The sequence below is a fragment of the Ovis aries genome, chromosome 26, assembly GCF_016772045.2.
Source record: "Ovis aries strain OAR_USU_Benz2616 breed Rambouillet chromosome 26, ARS-UI_Ramb_v3.0, whole genome shotgun sequence".
Classification (NCBI taxonomy): domain Eukaryota; kingdom Metazoa; phylum Chordata; class Mammalia; order Artiodactyla; family Bovidae; genus Ovis; species Ovis aries.
The window spans coordinates 15,637,729-15,658,664 of NC_056079.1; the positions used below are offsets into that span (position 1 = coordinate 15,637,729).

Consider the following 20,936-nt stretch of genomic DNA (forward strand, 5'->3'; position numbering starts at 1 on the left):
TATTTTCCCTAAACCAATTCTTACACTGATGCAAAACAAGGCTGACTTGCCACTTAACTGCTTTCTCAAACTCTTGCTTTCCTCTCACTTTGCCATCGAGTGTGGCCCCTTCACGGAGCAGAAAATCCCAGAGTGACTTGCCAACCAGGGGCTCCCAAGGTGGCACTCCCTTCCCCACATCATTACTAGTAAACACTTCCTCAATGGCCTTCATTTCCTTCCTTTAATACATTTTCCAAAAATCCGTGATAGTTCTTCCTGAGGCCAGACCCAGTCTGGTTTTCATTAAGTCTGCCTGGCTCTGCATCCAGGCCCCGGGGCCGTGTCCTGACCTGCAGCAGGACCGAGGCCCGGAACGACTCCAGGCCACGAGGCGCTGAGCTGAAGCCTGGCCCGCAAACGGGGTCACATTGCCTCTGCCAGGCCTCGCAGACACTAATTTCCGGCCTGTCTGTATTTACGAGAGCCAGTGACCCCGGATCCTCTCTCGCTGTGTTTCAGGCACTCATCGGAATTTCGAGGCCCTTTCTCAGCTACCTGTGCGTCTTCCTGCATCCACAGCTGTGGCTGGGTGGCTGCCTGGCCCAAGACAGGGGACAGTGAAAACCTTGGACAACCATCTGCATGCCACCCTTTACTCTCCTGTGTCTGTACTGATAAAGCAGCTGACCGACCATATTTTATATTCATCCATCTATATGCATTTCTCTTGGAGAAGGCAATGGCAACCCACTCCAGTACTCCTGCATGGAGAATCCCAGGGACGGCGGAGCCTGGTGGGCTGCCGTCTATGGGGTCGCACAGAGTCGGACACGACTGAAGTGACTTAGCAGCAGCAGCAGCAGCATATGCATTTCTCTTATTTTGTACAGTGAAAGCTTCAAATACATAAGGCCTTACTTGGAGGAATGAATGCATTCTATCTGCACCAAGAGGCTCCTCAATCAGGTAAACACATCCTCAGTGGGTTTGGGGGGCGTCCTCTCCTGGAAAAGCCTTCCCCCCAGCTATTCTCACTGCCTCTCCATGCCCCCGTTCATTCATTCACTCTCTCAGGCTCTGCCCAAATGCCTCCTTCTTGGAGAACACGACGGTGAGGCGTCCCTGACTGTCCCGCTCATCATGGCTGGTCTGTCCCGCTACCCTGGCCTTTTTCTACAGCACATTGTACTGCCACTTTGTTCTTATCTGTTCTCGCCCTGGAATGTCGGCTCCACTTCAGCAGGGCTTGTCTTATTCATTGTTTTATCACCTCTGCCTAGAAGAATACCTGATATTTAGGAGACACCCACAAATATCTGTTGAATGAAACAACTTTTAGACATGTATGGGGAAAAAAAAAAAAAAACAAATTAATTACCAAACAGGTTGACTGGCAGGTTAGAAAAAATTGATACATTCATTAAATACTATATTTCTATTTAGGGTTTCCCAGGGGGTACAGTGGTAAAGAACCTGCCTGCCAGTGCAAGAGATACAGGAGACTTGGACTCGATCCCTGGGTGGGGAAGATTCCCTGGAGGAGGGCATGGCAACCTACTCCAGTATTCTTGCCTGGAAAACCCCATGGACAGAGGAGCCTGGTGGGCTGCAGCCCACGGGGTTGCAAAGAGTCAGACATAACTGAGTGACTGAACATGCATATATATCTATTTGGTTTTCTTTTCCTCACTGATACTATACTTCAATCACTGCCAACAACCATTTATTATAGGCAGCACCTCATTTAAAAGAACTAACAAAACGAATGTGTAAGGACTAACTGGAAATCTGTGATAAAAATTTTCATCAGCAATGTGAAGTTCAGAAACACTCTTTACTACGTGTAGTATTTTTACTTTGATAATGACAACTCTGAGCTTGTCAATGATAACAAGAAGGTTAAACAGGAACACACTGGTTAGTGAATATATGGATCCTACCCATACACATACTACAGCAGAAACCATCAGATTTGCAGATGGGAAAGCAATGTCATGTTTACGTGGAAAAACCCCAAAGGCTGCTGAGTGGCTAAAATGCGTCTTGGTCTGATTGAGTAACAGCCACGTTCACCCAATACTGAAACACATAGATGGCACTTGTGAACAAATTAACAGGGCAGTGACCAACGTCTGTACTAGTTTGGGGCCTCAGTCATTCACATTAGGGGAGATTATCGCTGATTTCTGAAGTCTTAATTTGTTCCTTCTATATGAACAAGGCAGTTATCCGGACAAAAACGCAAATGTGTGAGTGTCAGCTGTGACTGTATCATATATACCTGCACCCCAAAAGGCAGGTCAGAGAGCTGTATTAGGACCTGCCTCTTTCCACAGACATGCTGTGGGTACCCACTGCCAGACAGCACAGCAAGCTCTGTAAAGTTGCAACTGCAATGACGTTTAACCTAAGTTTGGGGAAGAAAACCAATTCTAGTCAATACATATTTTTACTGAGTGTCTTCTATTTCCAGACGTTACAACAGTTTTGAAGACACAATCATCTACTTTAAAAAAATAAATAAAATACGATCGCTCAGAGTATGGCACAGATGTATCTCTAAACACATAACTGTTTCTGAAAATATTCTTTAGTGACTTCCTTTTTCCCTAAGACTTGTCATCAGACCAAACTTTTTGCTCAATAAATTGCTGCTGATTAAACCGGCACTGTTATGGCCAGAATTTATAGCTACTCTTCTGAGCTTTATTAAATGACAAGTCAGGAGCAGGTGAGTATGAGTACACTGTTGAACGAAGGCTATGTGACCATTTTATAGTTCCTTCTAGTCAACAAATTTACAGACATATAATTCTATCGCATTTTTGCGGCAGTCATTTCCTAAAAATCAAGTGGAATAGTATGATTTTTACATTACCAAATCTATGAAATTATCTTTTTTAAGTCCAAATTTTATATCCGAATAGGCCCCTTGTATTATCTGGTTTTTGAGTGGAGACACAGTTCCATTCCTGGAATACCAGATTACTAATCCCATCAGTCATTACAGGCATTTAAAGAATTCTCATGCCTTCAGTCAGGCACCGACAATCATATTTTAAACACCCAGTTGTTGAAAATTATGTGAAAGCTAAGGGAAAGTTTAGCATTTTCTCCTACACAAACCCAGTGAGTTTGTCTAGGAGAAAATTATTTTATTGAAGTGCTCAGGCATGCACAAATGGAATGCACTGCTTTTTTTAATGGTTAAATTTCTGAACCAGTGGAAAAATCATCTTTATTCAAGTCACTAACTACACTACAATACGTTTCAACACTGCAACCTCAGGCAGTATATGAGGTTTCATTAGAAAGAAATGGCCTAAATTTGGTCATTTTCAGGGAAAATATGAAACTTCAAATATATTAAGAAATAAAAACTGTTTAACCACATAGAATACAGTGATTAAACACTGTTTTTTAAAAAGTGCTCTCCATTTGCTCAGCTTTGGATTATGTGATCTAGAGTTAGTTATACCCCTATCAATTCTAAATGCCTAAAAGCATATATAATTCCTAAATATGCAGAGGTATGGACTTATTTTTTTAAAAATCAGGTTAACGGGATGATCTCAGTATTCTAAAATCACCATAGGGAAAGAATGGAAGAGAGTATGAGCCTTGTACTAACAATGGTAGAGAGAGATGGGAAACTGGAAGCTGCTTTCTCCGTATTTAAGCGCTAATATTAATGCTAATACTCATAGTATTTGGCATCAGTTGGAAAAGTCCTGGAGCAATGTAACTTCTGGCTGGATAAATCACATGCTCTAAAGCAGACCCCGGCTTCATCAGGGCAGAACTCGTTCGCAAGAACATGAATCTGTGGACTGATGGTAGCCCCTACCTGCCAAGCACAAGCGTGAATGCTCCTAGCAGGGCACCTGGCACATAAAACGACAGTCCAGATGAAGACACGCAGGACTGGAGAGCAGCGGCAAAGCACAGATCAGCGTGCCACTCTGCCGCCACCACCGCTGCTGCTCTAAGGAATCGGCAGCAGGCCTCTGGCGCCGTGCCAGGTGCTAAGTCACGTCCATCGTGTCCAACTCCTTGTGATCCCAGGCTCCTCTGTCCATGGGCTTCTCCAGGCAACAATACTGGAGTGGGCCGCCATTCACACCTGGAGCTGTCCAGGCCCACAGTTCCAGCTGGACTTCCCACCCTTGCTGTCTCCTGCCCGACTCCAGCAGGGCCCCAGCCTTGTCAATATTTCTTCAAGTCCTTGTCCCAACCCAAGGACCTACTGCAACCACCCTCTTCCATTAATGAAATGCATCTATGAAAGATGCATGGGCGTGACAGTGGCAGAAAAGTGAAACCTGGAAGGGGTGGGAGCTGCATGGCGCCCTTCATCAGACGTGACCCAGTGAGAACTGCGTGAGTCAGCACGCCCGTCCTGGGGCTTCCTGCTCTGCCCCAGAGAAAAGACTCTCTGACTAAATGAAAAATGTTAAATCACTGGGCCAGCCTTATTCTAAGAGTATCTGTGGAGGAACGTGACTGTGTATTTAAAATCATTTTGGAAATCCTGAATTGGTCAAATACAGTTTTCTTCACTGCAGGACTTCTCAGAGCCTTGAATCATGCTAACATTATGAAATCTTTGAGAACATCACCCAAACGTAGTCAGGACTCTCTATCTTTGCTTTCTAATGAGTTAAAAGTTCAATTTTTTTTCCCTCTTTCTCCTATCAGTCTACGCAGTTTTCATAGTGATACACAGAAATCTTTCAACATCTAGAAGTAATTTTAGAAGAAATATCTTTCTAACAAGTGCAAAGTTGTAAACCTATATAGTGCTCCAAAAATACCTGATTCGATGGAGTACCGTACTTCAGCATTTTTCCCTTTGTCCTTGTCCAGAGCCGTAACCTGCAGCACAACTGAGCCGACAGCTGCTGACTCGTAAACCCGACCTTCGTAGGAGGAGCTTGTGAACCAGGGGGCGTGGTCATTGGTGTCGCTGACATTAACAACAATCCTTGCAAAGTTGCGCTTCACAGGGACATCTTGATCTCGTACCTAAAAGAATCAGCATATTATCAATCCTGTTAAGGTTAAAAAAAATCACTCTCAATCACATGGAGCCCTCCAGGAACCAAATGGTAGCAGAACAATGAACAGAAAGCCCTACCATGACTGTGAGAATATGCTGGTGAGTGGCTTCATGATCAAGCTTTTCTGACGTATAGAGAGAGCCTGTTGCAGGATCAAGACGAAATTTCTTGAGACTCAGTGGATCGATACTGCTCTGCAGAGTGTATATCAGTTTGTTTTTTTCATCTTTATCCACAGCACTGATTTGCAAGATTTCTGTTTCCGGCACTGTGTCTTCAGGAATAACAACTTCATATTTTGATGTAGAAAATTGAGGACGATGGTCATTTGTGTCTATTACTTTGATGAATACCTGCAATGACAATATGCCTCACATAACAATATTCCTAATTACAATGTTTTAGTGTTAAAAAAAAAAATCAGGAAAAATTAGATGCACATTGAAAAAAAAAAACTAATTTTGAGCAGAACAGAATTCAAACATGAAAAATAAAGGCAACCAAAATCTGGAATAAAAAACGTTTAAAATTTTTCATTGACATAGTACCTGTATTAATATGAGTAAGATAATAAACACCTTTCTAAATTATTGAGACTAATTTTTGAGAGAAAAATGTAGCACACATTTCTTTCTGAAATGCATACTTACTTTCTCTTAGGTCTCCAGAGAAGAGATATTTCTAGATTACTCGTGGAAAGATAAAAAATTTACTTTACCAAGTTTCACAGATTGATTTCCTGTATCAGATTTGTACCTGTAACTATTAAGCCACTGAGGTGAGGATGCTACTTAAAGATCACAATATCTGAAGTTCTTGCTCTAATCTTTGAGACTCCAAATCTCTACCCATAAGATATTGTGAATAGGAAGGAAAATTAGGAATGTGCTTTAAAAGCCTTATATTTTTGTGATCACAAACTACACATAAATAGGACAGACATTTCTCACTTAAAAGCAATGTTAAGTACATTGGAGAGATAGTTCTCTTAAGTATGCCAGCATAGGATGAAAATCTTAAAGGAAAAAAGAACACATGTGTATAACGTGAGTCCCAAGCTAAATTAAAGTAAAAATTTCACTGTGACAGTTAAGAAGATTAATTTTTAGATTGAAAAGACACATGTGGATAAGGGATAGTAGAAATCACTATGATTACAAAAGGTGGTTCAGTTATGAACAAGAAACCAGAGCTTCACTAGCTCATATGGAATAAAGCTCAGTAGTTTGAATGGCACAAGAAGCCAAAGTCCCTGGACCACATGAGGGTGTTTAACCACTTTGGGGTTAACAGAGGTTAGCAAGTATGTGGACCAGAGCCCTTTTCATGAAGATGATATTACCGTTCTGTTCTAAGAATACCAAAACCTCAGTGGTGAATCTGTAACATTAAACTATGTGAATACTAAATGCATCCATCCAAACCCCAGAAAGGTTCTATGTAAAAGTTATGTATGTAAACATTTAAAACAATAGATACCTCACTTTGAAAGGTCAATGATGATCCAAAAGTCATGGCTATAAAGATAATTTCTATAAATTAAATCATTATATATTCACCTCCAGTATACATTAAAAGACCCTGATGCTGGGAAAGACTGAGGGCAGGAGGAGAAGGGGACAAAAGAGGATGAGATGGTTGGAGGGTATCACAGACTCAATGGACACGAGCTTGAGCAAACTCCAGGAGATAGTGACGGACAGGGAAGCCTGGCGTGCTGCAGTCCATGGGGTTGCAAAGAGTTGGACATGACTGAGCGACTGAACAACTGAACAACAAATACATTAAAATGCATTTTTCTCACCAACTGCTGGACAGAAATAGTTTAATCCTTCTTCAAGATCACCTGATCCCACCTAAACAGGGACAGCTGGAGTAAGAACAATTCTTACTGATAAAGCAATTCAACTGACATATTTTCTGGGCACGTCCATTCTCAGCACTTGGTTTATGGAGTGTGTAAAGGAATTTTGGACGTCCTTGCCTGCTGAAGCTTTCAACCTCACTGGGCAGTGCCTTGCACACATAGGTTTCCTATATTACCAAGGAGGTTTTCAGGAGTCCAGAGATGGTCTGGGCCATCCAGGAAGCTTTCGAGGAGGAGGCAGACTCTGCTTGCACAGCTTTTCGACTGGCAGATGAAATACACCAGAGTAGAAGGAAAAGCTTGGGCAAAGCCATGAAAGCAAGGGAGGAATGAACATCCTGTCTCTAAGAGACTGCAGAGGAGGGCCTGGACCAGGGGTGACACAGTACAGGAGCAGAGAGAAGGAGGGGTCCAGGAGCAGACCTGTCCCCCAGCAGGGGCTGAGAACTGCATAGCCTGTTTGCTCCAAACTGAGAACTGCATGGCCTGTGTGCTCCAAACAGAACTTCATGGCCTATGTGCTCTGAACTGCCTGATGGGGAAAATTCACCACCCATCCTTCTAGTTGGGCCGACAGTCTGGCAGCAGGCAGGGCAGGCTGAATCACTGGGACAGAGGATGGAGGCAGGAAGGTGACTCAGTGCCAAGAGGGGTCACAAGAGCCCAAGCCGGTGCTCAGGGGCAAGAGGGAACACGTGGAGAGCACTGACGGGGGACAGGCCTGAGAGCCTGGAGAGGGTATGCCGGAGTGTTATCTCGCTTTGCCCTCGGAGGAGCTCTATGAGGAGGGAGTCACTGTGCCCATTTCCCACAGAGGGTCCCTGCCCACATACAGGTGTTAAGAGGCAGAGCCCCCGTTCAACCCAAATGGCCTGCCCTGGGGTATGCAATGATGATGCTCCAGAGACACCGAAAGAAAACATGAAAGTGAGGCTGTTTCCAAAAAAAGAAAAAAAAAAACTGTAAATTGGATTTGGCAAGTTACCTTGAGATATCAGATAAAGCAAAGCGCCTTAATTTAATACCAGTCAGCATCCTCAACTGAAAACAGCAAGACGGGAAGGCAGGGATGGCAGCTGTTCCAATGGGGCACTGGCCGCTAGGTCACGACCCTCCACCGCCCGCCTCCGTGAGGATGTGCCCCGTGTAACCACAGCAATGCTCTCCGATCCATGGACCTACCGCTCCTGACCTCGACGCAGCAAAACCTGTTCTGTTGGATCCCGAGTTTCACCGGCAAACAGGAATCTACCCGCTGTGCCTTGTCAGCCTGGCTCTGATCCCCGTGTTCTACAGCTGGTGCTTGCCTCTCTGCTCCCACTCAGATTCCTATCTTCCTATACTCAGCCCCAGACTGGGAATCAAAACCTCATGACTGATTGTTCCCTTACCACCCACACCTGGACAGGTCAGCCTGGGCCCTGGAACTGCTCTCTCATACTCTGATCAGCTCTCCCTGCCAGCAATTCACTAAGATATTATAAAGATCCTCCGCAGATGACTCAGACTAAGTTACAGAAGTATGCCTGAAGCACTGAAATGGAAGAATTTCTGTGTCCCTGAGAAAAGAAGACTAGAATATATTTACTGGATTTTATGGGAATTTTAGTCATTGTATTTCATACGAAGCTCCTAACTACAGCAAGGAAAACTACAATTACCAGGAGTTACGTGGTAAGTGGTAAATACTACCTGTAGATATACCATCTTTAGGAATGAAAACGCTTGGCATCCAGGGTCATTTCTATGCTTTTAAGTTTCCTTTGCTAGACTTCTGGTTAGTCAATTACTTGAAGTGATCTCCATACAGTTATACTTTTTAACCTTTCAAAATTATCCTGCTAAATTCATTACAACTTTTGATGCTTTTACTCTCATATTCATGCTCTAGAGTCTAGCTTCTACAATGAGAACAGTTACCGACAAGATTGAATTAGTACTGTGTTGGCAATTTTACATGACAATCTCAAAATGACCCCAAAGCACGATTCATTTATCAATTCTAAATACACTAAAAATCACAAGCATTTGGAGAAAGAAATAAAGTCATTTCACAACTGACTTTAAATTATCTATTCATTTATTAATTGAAAAGACGTCACAGACCATAATTTTTATTCTTCAATACAACTAAATGATTTAGCAGATGATCTGTCTTAAGACTTAAAATATTATAATCTAAAGACAGGAAATTGGAATTCATAAGCATTTTATCTTCTAACATTTAATTTCTTCCTTTTACCTTTCAGACACAGCAAATCATACACAAGCCTTTAGCTTCTACCATTCTAATGTAAACTCAAAGAGGACAGGACTTTGTATCCTGCTATTCAGCTTTTGGAACAATACCTGGCACATAGCAAGAATTTAACAAGTTCTACAACCAGCCCTCACCATGAATCAAAGCGAACTGATATGAAAGAAGAGAATTTAAATGTAATTTATAGGGCTCTGACATTTCAGTTGGAAATTCAATGATCTAACCATGTCTTAATCATCAGACAGGAACAAATAAAGATGTTAAGAGGAATTATTAGAACAGTTTAATCAGTTATTTTACACAACCAAAGGTAGACGAGGGGAAAAAACAGCCCAAAAAGGTATTTTAAAAGATAATCACTTAAACCAGTTTTAATGCAAATGACTTGGGACAAGTCATTCTCAACAGTGATATACTTTATACTAACACAATTCAAAATGAGTGTTAAAAGATTTTGATGGCATAACAATCTGTGGGGCTTTTTTAAGTCTACTTTCAAATTTTTTAAAACTGGCTAATTGCATTCAAAACCTAAATCAGGGTTTATGGTGAATTTTCATTCCATAAATAAAAATCCTCAATGTGTACATATATATAAACTGTATCAACACAGTAACTTCTGATGTGGGAATCTCAGAGGGCAGAATCAACTGTCCCCATTGCTGTGGACCCCTAGACCAGAATTCTGGGCCATCAGCCATTCACCTACCTGAGTCAGTATAGAGGTGGTTCCATCTGTAGCCTCAACTGTGAGGTTATAGTTTGATTTCTGTTCTGCATCAAGAGGCTTGGCAATAATGATGGTTCCAGTGCCCCTGTCCACATCAAAGTGACTGTCGTAGTTGCCACCTAGTTTAAGTTAGGACAAAGAGAAGTAAAAACAGGTCTCAGGATGAAAATCTACCATTTATTTTGTGGCTTTCTAATTTTTAATGGTAGTTTAAAAAAAAAAAGAAGAAGAAGAAAGAAAAAATTCTGATATAGTGATCAAAGTCATTCCAAGGAGCTTTCATTTTGAAAGACCAGAAAACAAGGACCAACTGGAAAGACAACATTTGCTTACTGAAAAAAAAAGAAAGAAAAAAAAAAAAAAGGCTGATCCATGACTGTTGAGGAGGCTACTAAGTGAGAAGCAGCAAGAACTGAAAACAACAGCAACAAAAGAAAACATTTCTAATTCTACCAACCAATTGCTGAATTACGTTCAGTTTGTTTCTTCAAGGGTTCTGAATACCTCATTATACCTCAGTAGCTACATATCACGTCATTTAGTAACCAAAGGTGGCCACTTAAAATTTTACTTAAAAAAGTTTTTTACTTAAAAAAATTGTGACAATTAGAGCATACAGATCTAATAAAATAACTATTAAAAACAAATGTTAACTTTGAAAAAAATAGTAGTAGTTAATATCAGTTAGTCCTGACTCTACACTACTGGAAAATTTTTCCCATTGCTGTGGCACCCAAAGCTTAATGAAGCAAAGTTTTCTATAATATTAACGCTACCCAAATGCATTCCCCGTCATATTCCAGATAAAACTCTCTTTTCAAAGCTATTGAACTTGAGATACTTATACCAATGAAATGAGATGGCATGAAAATAATGTCTAAACATCATGATGAAGTTCTATTACTAAATCCAACCAAAAAGCAAAACAGCACATGCACAAAACAGAGTGTTCAGTTAAATCTAAAAATCCAAGGATCTACGGATGTATGGAAAGTCAGTATGTTTGCAACTTGGATGGATGAGAATGGACCCGCTATGAAAAGAAAAAGTAATGAAAGATGGTCACTGGAAAGAATAAAGTTTGAAAAAGGGCTGTTTTTCTTTAGATCTCATAATCTGAGGCAAATTATGTGATCTCAGCAGATACCTTCTGCTGTACAGTTCAGGTCACAAGTCATCGGAAAGATGTAAAACACTTCTCTAGCAAGTGTGTCTCCTGGCACAGCCAAAAAGAAGCAAGCATGGAAGGCAAGCACAGAACAAGGAGAGCAATCAGTCACAGCAGTTCCCAGGGCAGTCAGCTCACACAGTGGCAGGGTGGGAGGGGGGTGGAGGGAGATGGGTGTGGAGGGGGATGGGTGTGGGGGGGCGCATTGACGGGGTGTGAGATGCTGCTTGGGGGCAGCCTGCTCATCTGGAAATGCGACAGGAATTAAGGCAAAGCAAGCCAACTGCTCTCACTGCAGTTGACTATGAAGAGTCCTTTTTGTTCACTGAAAACTAAACTGTAATGGTTTCATAGGTGTTGATAAGATCAACAATTTCATTCAAAGACCAAAGTTGGGAAAACAGCCCAGCTATCTAGAGGGAACGTTTAAGGGGTACAGCCTGAACCCCGTGTCCCAGAAGCTTCAACCCACTGAGACAGCAGCTGGGGCAGGAGCGCTCGGAGATGAAGAAGGAAAAGGGATACTGGGTTCCAGCTGGAAACGACCTGAATATACTTCTGATTTTAATTATCCTTGTAATTAAAATACTGTGTAGACATAAGAATTAAAACACTAAGATATCAAAGTCTAATGTAAAATTGTGTTCAGGATGTTGTATGACATTCTATGTCTAGTTAAATTAAATGACAGAAGGAAAAAAAAGAAGAATTGGCTGAGGCATATAACTTTTTAAGCCTGATTTAATCTAGTGATCCTCCAGGTGGTACAGTGGTAAAGAATCCACCTGCAATGAGGGAGACATGGGTTTGATCCCTGGGTTGGGAAGATGCCCTAGAGAAGGGAATGGATACCCACTCTAGTATTCCTGCCTGGGAAATCTCTGGATAGAGGAGCCTGATGGGCTACAGTCCATTGGACTGCAAAGAGCTGGACACGACTTAGTGACTAAGCAACAATCTAGTGAAGCCTGCTTCCTACTGAAAATGAGGCAAATCAAACTTAAAAAGTCATAGTTGACACTACCACTTATAAATTATTAAAAATACTGACATGTGACAATCACACAGGCAGTTATTTTAAACATTCAAATTACATTCACTAAAAATAGTTACATGCCATATGTCCTATATCAAGAAGGAAAAATTAAGAAGCTGTGCCTTTGGACCAAACATTTATATTTCTCTGTGTCCTTTTGATGTACTTTTAAAACCTTATTTTTATATTAACAAGGTACATACACAGTGCTTTTATTTTAAACACAGTACTCTTATTTTTATGTTGGATATTACCGTAAAAAAATGTTGCAGGCAAAATGATGCAATTTAAAACAAATTCTCCACTTACAGGTCTTACTATCAATTTTAAATTCTGAGATGTGCACAAAAAGCAGAAAACCAGAAATGTGCTCCCCTCAGTGTGACCTAGACAGGACAATGAGAGCTATCATGAACACTTACCGATGATGTCAAACCAGAGAGGTATGCCTGGAGGCTCAACAGATATGACTCCAATCATGTGAGCAACTGGATCACTTTCCATTACAGTAAAGGTAAAAAATGATTCTTCAAATGAAATAGGCTCCAGGGATGGTTTTGGTTTGGAAATCCATTCAATGTGGAGTCGAGTGGTTGACGACTTTTGGGGGCGACCATTATCAACAGCCTTAATCTAGAAAATGTGGGCAGAGAGGGGGGAAGAAAAACCGCATATGAAAAGTTGCATCCCATAACTGAAGCATGTATGGGTTTGGTCTAACACTGAACCAATTTCAAACACTTAATATCCCGTGCTGTCTACTCCATGTGTTTAATGCCCGATAAAAAGAGCAACCTTTTCATGCCTTGCTGAACAGAAATAAATGGAATAATGAAGGGGAAAACAAACCCACACTTCCCACTGTCAGATTACTACACCGGAGGTCAGTAAATGGAGAGAGAGAAAGTTCTGAGAGAAGAGATTTAAGACTAGATTAATAGTCAAAGCACTTTAGAAATTCAAAGACTAGATCTTCACTCACCGAAAGAATATCATATTCTCCAGCTCCAGAAAACTTCTTGGACAAAACCACTCCCGTTTTTGGCTCAATAAAAAATTTGCCATGCTCATTCCCCTCTTCGATGCTGTAGGAGATTTCTGCGTTGGGACCTTCATCTTTGTCTGTGGCGATCACACGATACAAAGGCTCTCGTTTGGCGTTTCTTTCCCGTTCTGGCTTTTCCCGCTCTGGGAGTCTGATCTTGTAGAACTTTTGCAGGAACTGAGGCTTGTTGTCGTTTTCATCAAGGATCTTCACGATGACTCTTGTGACGGTTGACTTAGGGGGGCTACCATTGTCTGTCACAGTAACCTGTTTTTTTTAAAAAGGTAGTTATCAAGAAATGTTTTGAAGATATACTGTATACAAAGTGAGTGTCTTCCTCCTAATGATAATCAGCTTTTATATAAACCTCTGCAGCTCACAAGGCCCTATGGCACACACAAGTTCTCTGACCACTGCCCTCTGAGGGGGCAGGACCACCTCTTTACTTTCACACAGCGATTCAGGGTGGGGGGGCGGTGGGCAGGAAAGAACCGGCTCTGAGCTCCGGCTCTCTGCTTACCCCGTCATCCCTCTTCAGCACACACCCTAACAGCAACGTGACAGTCACCAAAATGTTAAGCTCTCACAAACTTAGTATTTTTAAGTGAAGGAAGAGGCACATGAAGATTTTGCTAAAAACTTAAAGAGTCCTCTTATATACGTTTAAAAATAAAATCTTAACATGCTGCATTTAAAAACTATCACTTTTAAACCTCATCAATAAAATAAGTTAAATCAGCCAATTAAAATACACATTAAGTATAAGGAGCAAGCCTTTTAATACTAGCAATCACTTTGCTTGGCTCTCTTTTATTGTACAGAAGTTTTGGTAGAGAGGACACAAACACTTAAATTGAAGGCCAACTTATTAAAGAAGGTTTTCAGTAAAAGAAATGCAAAATAACTTTCATTCTAGGTATTCACGTATTGAGTTTAGGTACGAAAATCTAAGATTCTTGAGGATTACACTGATGAATGCTTCTGTATGCATAAGAAACAATTTCACCCTCAAGTTACATGTTCATTTTCCCTTCAATATGTACATTAAAAGGAACGACCTCAGTTATTCTCCCCTTGCCCACATCCTCCCAAATTAATCAATGTAATACTAAAAACACTAAAGTAAACTGAAGTTTCCTGTGGAACTGTGTTCCTTTCAAAGCTTGGCAGGTGTAAATTCTGTTGTTTATAAAAGTATGAATGAAGGTACCCTGAGGGTATTTGTCAAGACTGTTTAAGTAAAGTTAACTGCTTTAATTAAAGTACATGATTTTCCTTCCCAAACTCTCAAGATAAAACCGAATTGTATTTACTATTTTAAAACTTCTCAAAATGTTTCCTTTCGATCAGTTTTCATATGATCTATAGGGAAAAGGAAAAATTAAAGAGAAATACACCATGTACTATGCTTTGTAGCATTCATCAAATTGTTCCTAAGTTTGGGGTCATAACCCGGCGCCAGTAACAAAGCTTTTCACATGTGACTTAAAAAAAAACAAAACAAAAAAACAAATTCTTTTTTAAGACAGTCAAATCCATGCCAACTCTGGCCTTCAAATAAATTACTACAAAAGGACCCCAGAAAAACATACATGATATTATAAACAAACTAATCTTATTTCCCATCAGTATCTTAATATCATCTTTGAAGCCCTAAGTATCTTATAGCTGCTCCCATGGGCCTCTGACATTCACTGAGAGAACAGGTTCCACAGGTAACAGGTGTGTGGTGCGGTTCTCACCAGGGTGAGCGGACCACAGAAAGGATGCCATCATTTGCAACCTGCGGCTCTGGATGTTTTGGCATCTGTTTATTTTCTGGGAATAAAAAGGTGTATAAGGGAGACCTGAACTATACTCACAGTGCTTTCTTTATTTTCCTGTTTCTTAATAACCAGAAGCTAATATAACAATGTAGCAGCAGCTATGAATGACTAATGTGAGACCGCTCTTTCTCATAATATTTATGATTACAATAGTCTTCAAATTATTACAATATCCTTCAAATTATTAAAAGTAAAGGAATGCTTACTTCTAATATGTGTTCATCTTGCTGCTCTCGGTCTAGTTTCCTTGCTGTGGTTGTGATGAGACCTATGAAATGATAACAGCTCATGAATCCTCACAAAATAAAGCACATTACAGAATGCTGTAACTGAAACCACACACTGAGAGGAGAAGTTTGAGCAAACGCTTAATCTATTCTGGAGTAATAAAGCATTCATTCATATATAGCTCATCATTTTATTGACAAACATACATATCATTTATTAACATATTTTATACTCTCTCAGGGCTTCTCCGCTGGCTCAGATGGCGAAGAATCCGCCTGCCACGGAGGAGACCTGGGTTCAATCCCTGGGTTGGGAAGACCCCCTGGAGGAGGGCATGGCAACCACTCTAGTACTCTTGCCTGGAGAATCCTCATGGACAGAGGAGCCTGTAGGGCTACAGTAAGTCCACGGGGTTACAAGGAGTGGGACACGACTGAGTGACTAAGCATAGCACACCGAATACTTTCTCTTCTTAACAGTTCTTAAACACATGAGATAAATGACAGGGATTAAGTGGAAAAAATCAGTTACATTAAAAAAATTTGTTTAGTAGTTTCCACATTACATTTTCTCAGAAAAAAATTTTATAAAAAGATGAAATTATCCAGGATTTTCACCTCATCTGTATCTCCTGTGACTGCTGCAGAGGTGACTAAGAATTGACAGAAAAAGCTTCTGTAACTATATCAAAAAGGACTACTGGAAAATATAATGTTGACTATGATTTATTACCTCTGGGCCATCCACCCTCAAACATGAGGAACTGTCATAAAAAGTAATGGGATTTTCCAGTAAATGCTAGTCAAATAACTATCATTTAATTTCCCCAAAAAAGAAGAAAAGAAATGATCCTCAAAGAAACCCCATATCCATTATTCCTTTGATTTTCCTATCAAATAAGAATATCTATATCTAAACTGTCAAAATACGTTGAAACCTAGAAATTAAATTTCATTAATTAATTTTAATTCATTAAAATTAATGAAATATATTCTTATATTTCACACAAATTAAGAACAAAATTCCCCCAATCACTAAAATATCCTCTGCAAACTGTGTTGATGATGGCTGGTATAAACTGACTGGTTCTGACATCAGACGTGAGGATTAGGTAAGGCCTTTAGGTGGCAAATCACTGGTAAGACTAAGCTTCCCTTTGCCCAGTTTCTGTGGCTTTCCACAGAGAAATATCTCAAATAATTCATATTTAAGAACAGATTTTATCATTCTAACTGATTTTCTCCTATTATCCTAGCTAATTTCACAAAACTACCAACTGAAGGCTATTTAAAGCATTTCTCTAAACTTGTAAATGAAAGGTTTGTGTTTTCCTTTAATTCAAAGTCTTTTTTTTCCCTTAAATAGTCACTAAGAATCTACATCAACATTATCTTCCCCACAATTCAGTGAAGCAACGCTCTCTTTTTAATAAGGACAACAAAAGACTATATTGTACGTTAGAATCTGGGGTTTTTTCAAAACCGTATTTCTAGATTAAAAGAGGTTCAAGGCAAATGGTTCACAATGCTTAATGGTGTGAAAATGTGGCTTACTGTTGCACAGGCTTGATTTTCATTAGTCGAAAAACTTTTAAAGTTAATCCCCTTTTTCTTTCCTTATCTAAAGTTTACCACACTTTCTGATTGTGGTTTTAAGGAATTCAAAAACGACAGGAAATCGCTGTGATTAGTCCCATCTAATTGTCCTTATGTACCCATCAGAAACTTGCTCTTAACGCTAACATCGCAAGAGGCCACAGCTTGTCATGTTCACAGCAAAACAGGATTCTGCTCTTTAGAACATAATGATTCATTACAGGAAATCTTAGTAAATAACCTTCTGTGACCAATAAGTAACTATCTTAGCAAATATGGTTCCTCACTTTACAGTTTCCTTACAGCACATGAGACCGCTAAAGAGGATGACCTTAAGTCCGTATTACCAGTTCAGTATAAAGACGAAAGAGTTCCCCAGGTAGCTCAGCTGGTAAAGAATCGACCTGCAATGCAGGAGACCCTGGGCAGATTCCTGGGTCAGGAAGATCCCTGGAGAAGGGTTAGGCTACCCACTCCAGTATTCTTGGGCTTCTCTGGTGGCTCAGATGGTAAGGAATCTGCCTGCAATGCAGGAGACCTGGGTTCAGTCCCTGGGTTGGGAAGGTCCCCTGGAGGAGGGCATGGCAACCCACTCCAGTATTCTTGCCTGGAGAATCCCCATGGACAGAGGAACCTGGTGGACTATAGTCCTCGGGGTCACAAACAGCCGGACATGACTGAGCGACTAAGCACAGAAAGGCAAAAGGCAAACCTATCACCTGGGTTTGGAATTAACTGAATGCTCTATATACTTAAAATTAATTCTTCCTTGGTTCAAATGGAATATTAATTCCATTTAAATGCAATGAATGCTACTGTTCCTTTTTTTAATCATCCCAGCTGCTCCTACCCATTCCTCAGCCTCTCAGTTAAAAGCTCACTTCTGAGGTCTCCTGTGACAAGCTTAGCCTGGGGTTCTGCTCCTGGGTTTTCCAGGCTCTCTCATTGAGAGAGTACCACATGGGCACTCCAGTCACTCATTTAAGTCTTTTTTTGTATCCTTCAAAGCCCACAAGACTCTGCCTTTCCCATGTACCTTGCTTATATTATAGACCTTGGTGGCCCAGAGGTTAAAGCGTCTGCCTGCAATACGGGAGACCTGGGTTCGATCCCTGGGTCGGGAAGTTCCCCTGGAGAAGGAAATGGCAACCCACTCCAGTATTCTTGCCTGGAAAATCCCATGGACGGAGAAGCCTGGTAGGCTACATTTCACGGGGTTGCAAAGAGTCGGACATGACTGAGCGACTTCACTTGCTTATGTTGCTATATCTCTATTACCTTAAAAACACAACTTAAATGTGTGAACATATGAATTTCTTAAAACCGTAAGACTAGATTTTTAACATATGTATTGGAGTAAGAGGCACATAACCTACACTAAACTTGGAAATGATATAAATTTATAGCTTATACAAGAGAGGATCATTTAACATGTATTTACAGGTAAGAGGCGTCAGGCCTAGAGGCCGGTGGTCTAGGTGACAGTGGTGTCCAGCAGAAGACAATTAGAGGCACAGATGTCAAGTGCAGAGAAGTTGCCAGAGGCAGAGACAGACTTAATTACAGCCCAAGTACAGAAAGGAGAGTGAAGAATGGTGAACAGCGCGTGTGTGCGTGCTTTGTTGCTTCAGTCGTGTCTGACTCTCTGCAACCCTATGGACCATAGTCCGCCTGGCTCCTCTGTCCATGGGATTCTCCAGGCAAGGATACAGGAGTAGGTTGCCATTTCCTTCTCCTACCAAAAAATAAAGAGGAGGGTTGGCCAACCTTATTGAAGTGTCCAGAATGCCCATGAAGAAGCCTCAGAAGCAAAGGAGGAAGTCCCTCTGCCAAGTAACTTCAGGGAAGCTTGGAAAAGAAGATCAAGTGAGAGCCAGGGAGGCAGGAAGAAGACCAGGAAAGGGATTTCCCTAACGAGGAGGAGACAGTCCGGCAGGCTAGCAGAGTGTGCGCAGTGAGTGATTATAACCACGAAAGAAGGAAGACGAAGATCCAGACGTGGACTCACCAATACAGGAGCTGCGAGCCACCTACATGTAAGGTGTTTCAGCGCTTCCTTCCTACGTTCACGTACCTGTACCAAAAGGACGCCTATCCCGAGGGCCACAGTTTCCTGGTCCCTAACACCACATCAGGGAGGGGCAGGGCAAGCCTGACCATGGGGTGGTGTGAGGTGCCCGCCCCTCAGAGAAAATGAGTGCTTCCTGTGGAATTTCCACACAAAATGAACTCTGGAGAGAAAACGGAATGCTCTAATGGAGCAGGAACATCGAGGAAGACGGTGGATGCTCTCTGCAGGGGCGCCTGACCTCACTGGCAGGCCACCACATTGGGAGCAGGACACGACGGAAATGCTATCTGAGGAACCATTTAGCTTCGGAATTCATGACACAGTTCACTTCCATTTTCACCTCTGGAATTTTTTCACATCTCAAGCCTACTAATCCTCCGCCTTGCCTGCCTGACAAACATCTATTTTCAAAAACGAATCCAGGGCATACCTTTTCTACATACATGCTATTAACCCTGTCGGGATGAAATACCTAATAAGTGTATCCATTTCTTTCTCTTTAAACACGGGTGCTCATCTGTAATGTTTACCACTAAATCCCAGAAGCAGCTATACTTCATAAAATAGTGCACTATTTCAGAAATAGAGAGAAGCCTTTAAGATAATCAAACTCAGCTACCTGAGCCGGAGACAAATTAAATTCTTCCAATTCACCAGTAAATCAGCATCAAAGCCAGGATTAGAATTTAGTTTTCCTGAAGCCCAGATGAGAGGTTTGGGGTCTAATCCTCCCTCCCTATCACATCACACTGTATAATTTCCTTCACTTTGGTATTTCAACACTCTGAAAATTCTCAACTGTCACTTACATGAAGTTTAAGGGAAAAAAAAACAGCAACGGTTAATCATTCGTCATTTAACAGGTCCAAAAAAGCACCTTAAAGAATAAAATAGAGTGGGAGAAGGCAGAAAAAAAGCATATGCAAGTGCTGTCTCTCGTAATCTCTTGTCTTTATCTTCCTTTTCTCCTCAACTCTGTTAAAAACAGAAATGAAAAGACAAAAAATTTCCTTGCCCTACAAAACATCACATCCCATTTGTAGACCAATGCCATTATAAACAGAAACGGACTGAGACAGCAAATACAGTTTATTGTTGTTTACTTGGTAAGTTATGTCTGGCTCTTTGCAACCCCAGGGACTTGTAACCCGCCAGGCTCCTCTGTCCACGGGATTCTCCAGGCAAGAATACTGAAGTGGGCTGCCATGCCCTCCTCCAAGAGATCTTCCCAACCCAGGGATCGAACCCAGGTCTCTTGCATTGCAGGCAGATTCCTTTTACCATTTGAGCTCCCAGGGAAGCCCTTGCTGCAAAACAAAAGCTAACTAATGCATGAAATGAATTCATCTCTAATTGTTTTCTGGCTCAATAAATCCCCAAGTATTGTGCTATGAGCTTTAAATGTATTATCTCACTCGATCCATATGTATACATATGGCGATACCTGTACCATAATAAATAAATATTTTTACAGGCTCAGAAATTAAGTTGCTTACTCAACGTCATCAAGCAAAGGGGCGAGATGGGAGTTGAGTAAACACAGAGCATCAGAGCCTGAAGCCACATTAAGAATGAAAGAAGCTGGGGAGGGACGATGGAAGGCTCAGGTTCTGGAAGGAAGGGTTTGAAGTATCAGCACCATGGATGCAATGAGATGGCAGCTGGAGAAGAAAAAGCAAACGAAAAAACAGAACTTCTGGACAGGATTAAGGTCCAGCCGCCTGGAGAGAGAAAATGACTCGTGATCTGCAGAAGGAGTTTTTAAAGACCCAAAACTATGAAAGAAAGTCCTGACCCTAAAAACGAAAAAACGCTGTGTGGCCATGCGTTCACCTTGCTTGGCGGGAAATTTACTTTGAGTCATTTTCCAGTTATTCTACTTGAAAATAAGCAGAGGAAGGAGAAAGATCAAGGAAGAGACCAAAAGCCTGCTCACCTAATTAACATCTCCCACTGTTCTGATTACTCCTGCAGCCAGTCTTCATCCTTTTGCTTATTTTAGAGAAATGCATGAACTACAGCAACATACATTCTGGAAAGACGCTGTGCTCACAGCACTCCTGGAGAT

General features: G+C 41.2%; 1 protein-coding gene across 10 annotated transcripts in view; it reads right to left on the reverse strand.

Annotated features, from left to right (window-relative positions):
- FAT1 (FAT atypical cadherin 1) overlaps nucleotides 1-20,936 on the reverse strand; it is a 122,329-nt gene that overhangs the window by 29,617 nt on the left and 71,776 nt on the right. For 7 of the 10 annotated variants that reach the window (XR_009598659.1, XM_060407139.1, XM_060407137.1 and 4 more), the window contains 7 exons: nucleotides 15,181-15,242; nucleotides 13,086-13,415; nucleotides 12,526-12,736; nucleotides 11,047-11,115; nucleotides 9,879-10,018; nucleotides 5,120-5,395; nucleotides 4,797-5,007 (listed from right to left, as the gene is read on the reverse strand). Coding sequence is in view for 9 of the 10 variants with exons in the window: in XM_060407139.1 (XP_060263122.1) it covers nucleotides 4,797-5,007; nucleotides 5,120-5,395; nucleotides 9,879-10,018; nucleotides 11,047-11,115; nucleotides 12,526-12,736; nucleotides 13,086-13,415; nucleotides 15,181-15,242 (1,299 nt within the window). In the remaining variant the exon portion in view is untranslated. The remainder of the gene's footprint in view (nucleotides 1-4,796; nucleotides 5,008-5,119; nucleotides 5,396-9,878; nucleotides 10,019-11,046; nucleotides 11,116-12,525; nucleotides 12,737-13,085; nucleotides 13,416-15,180; nucleotides 15,243-20,936) is intronic. The other 3 variants (XM_060407140.1, XM_060407138.1, XM_042241342.1) reach the window with 1 other exon arrangement.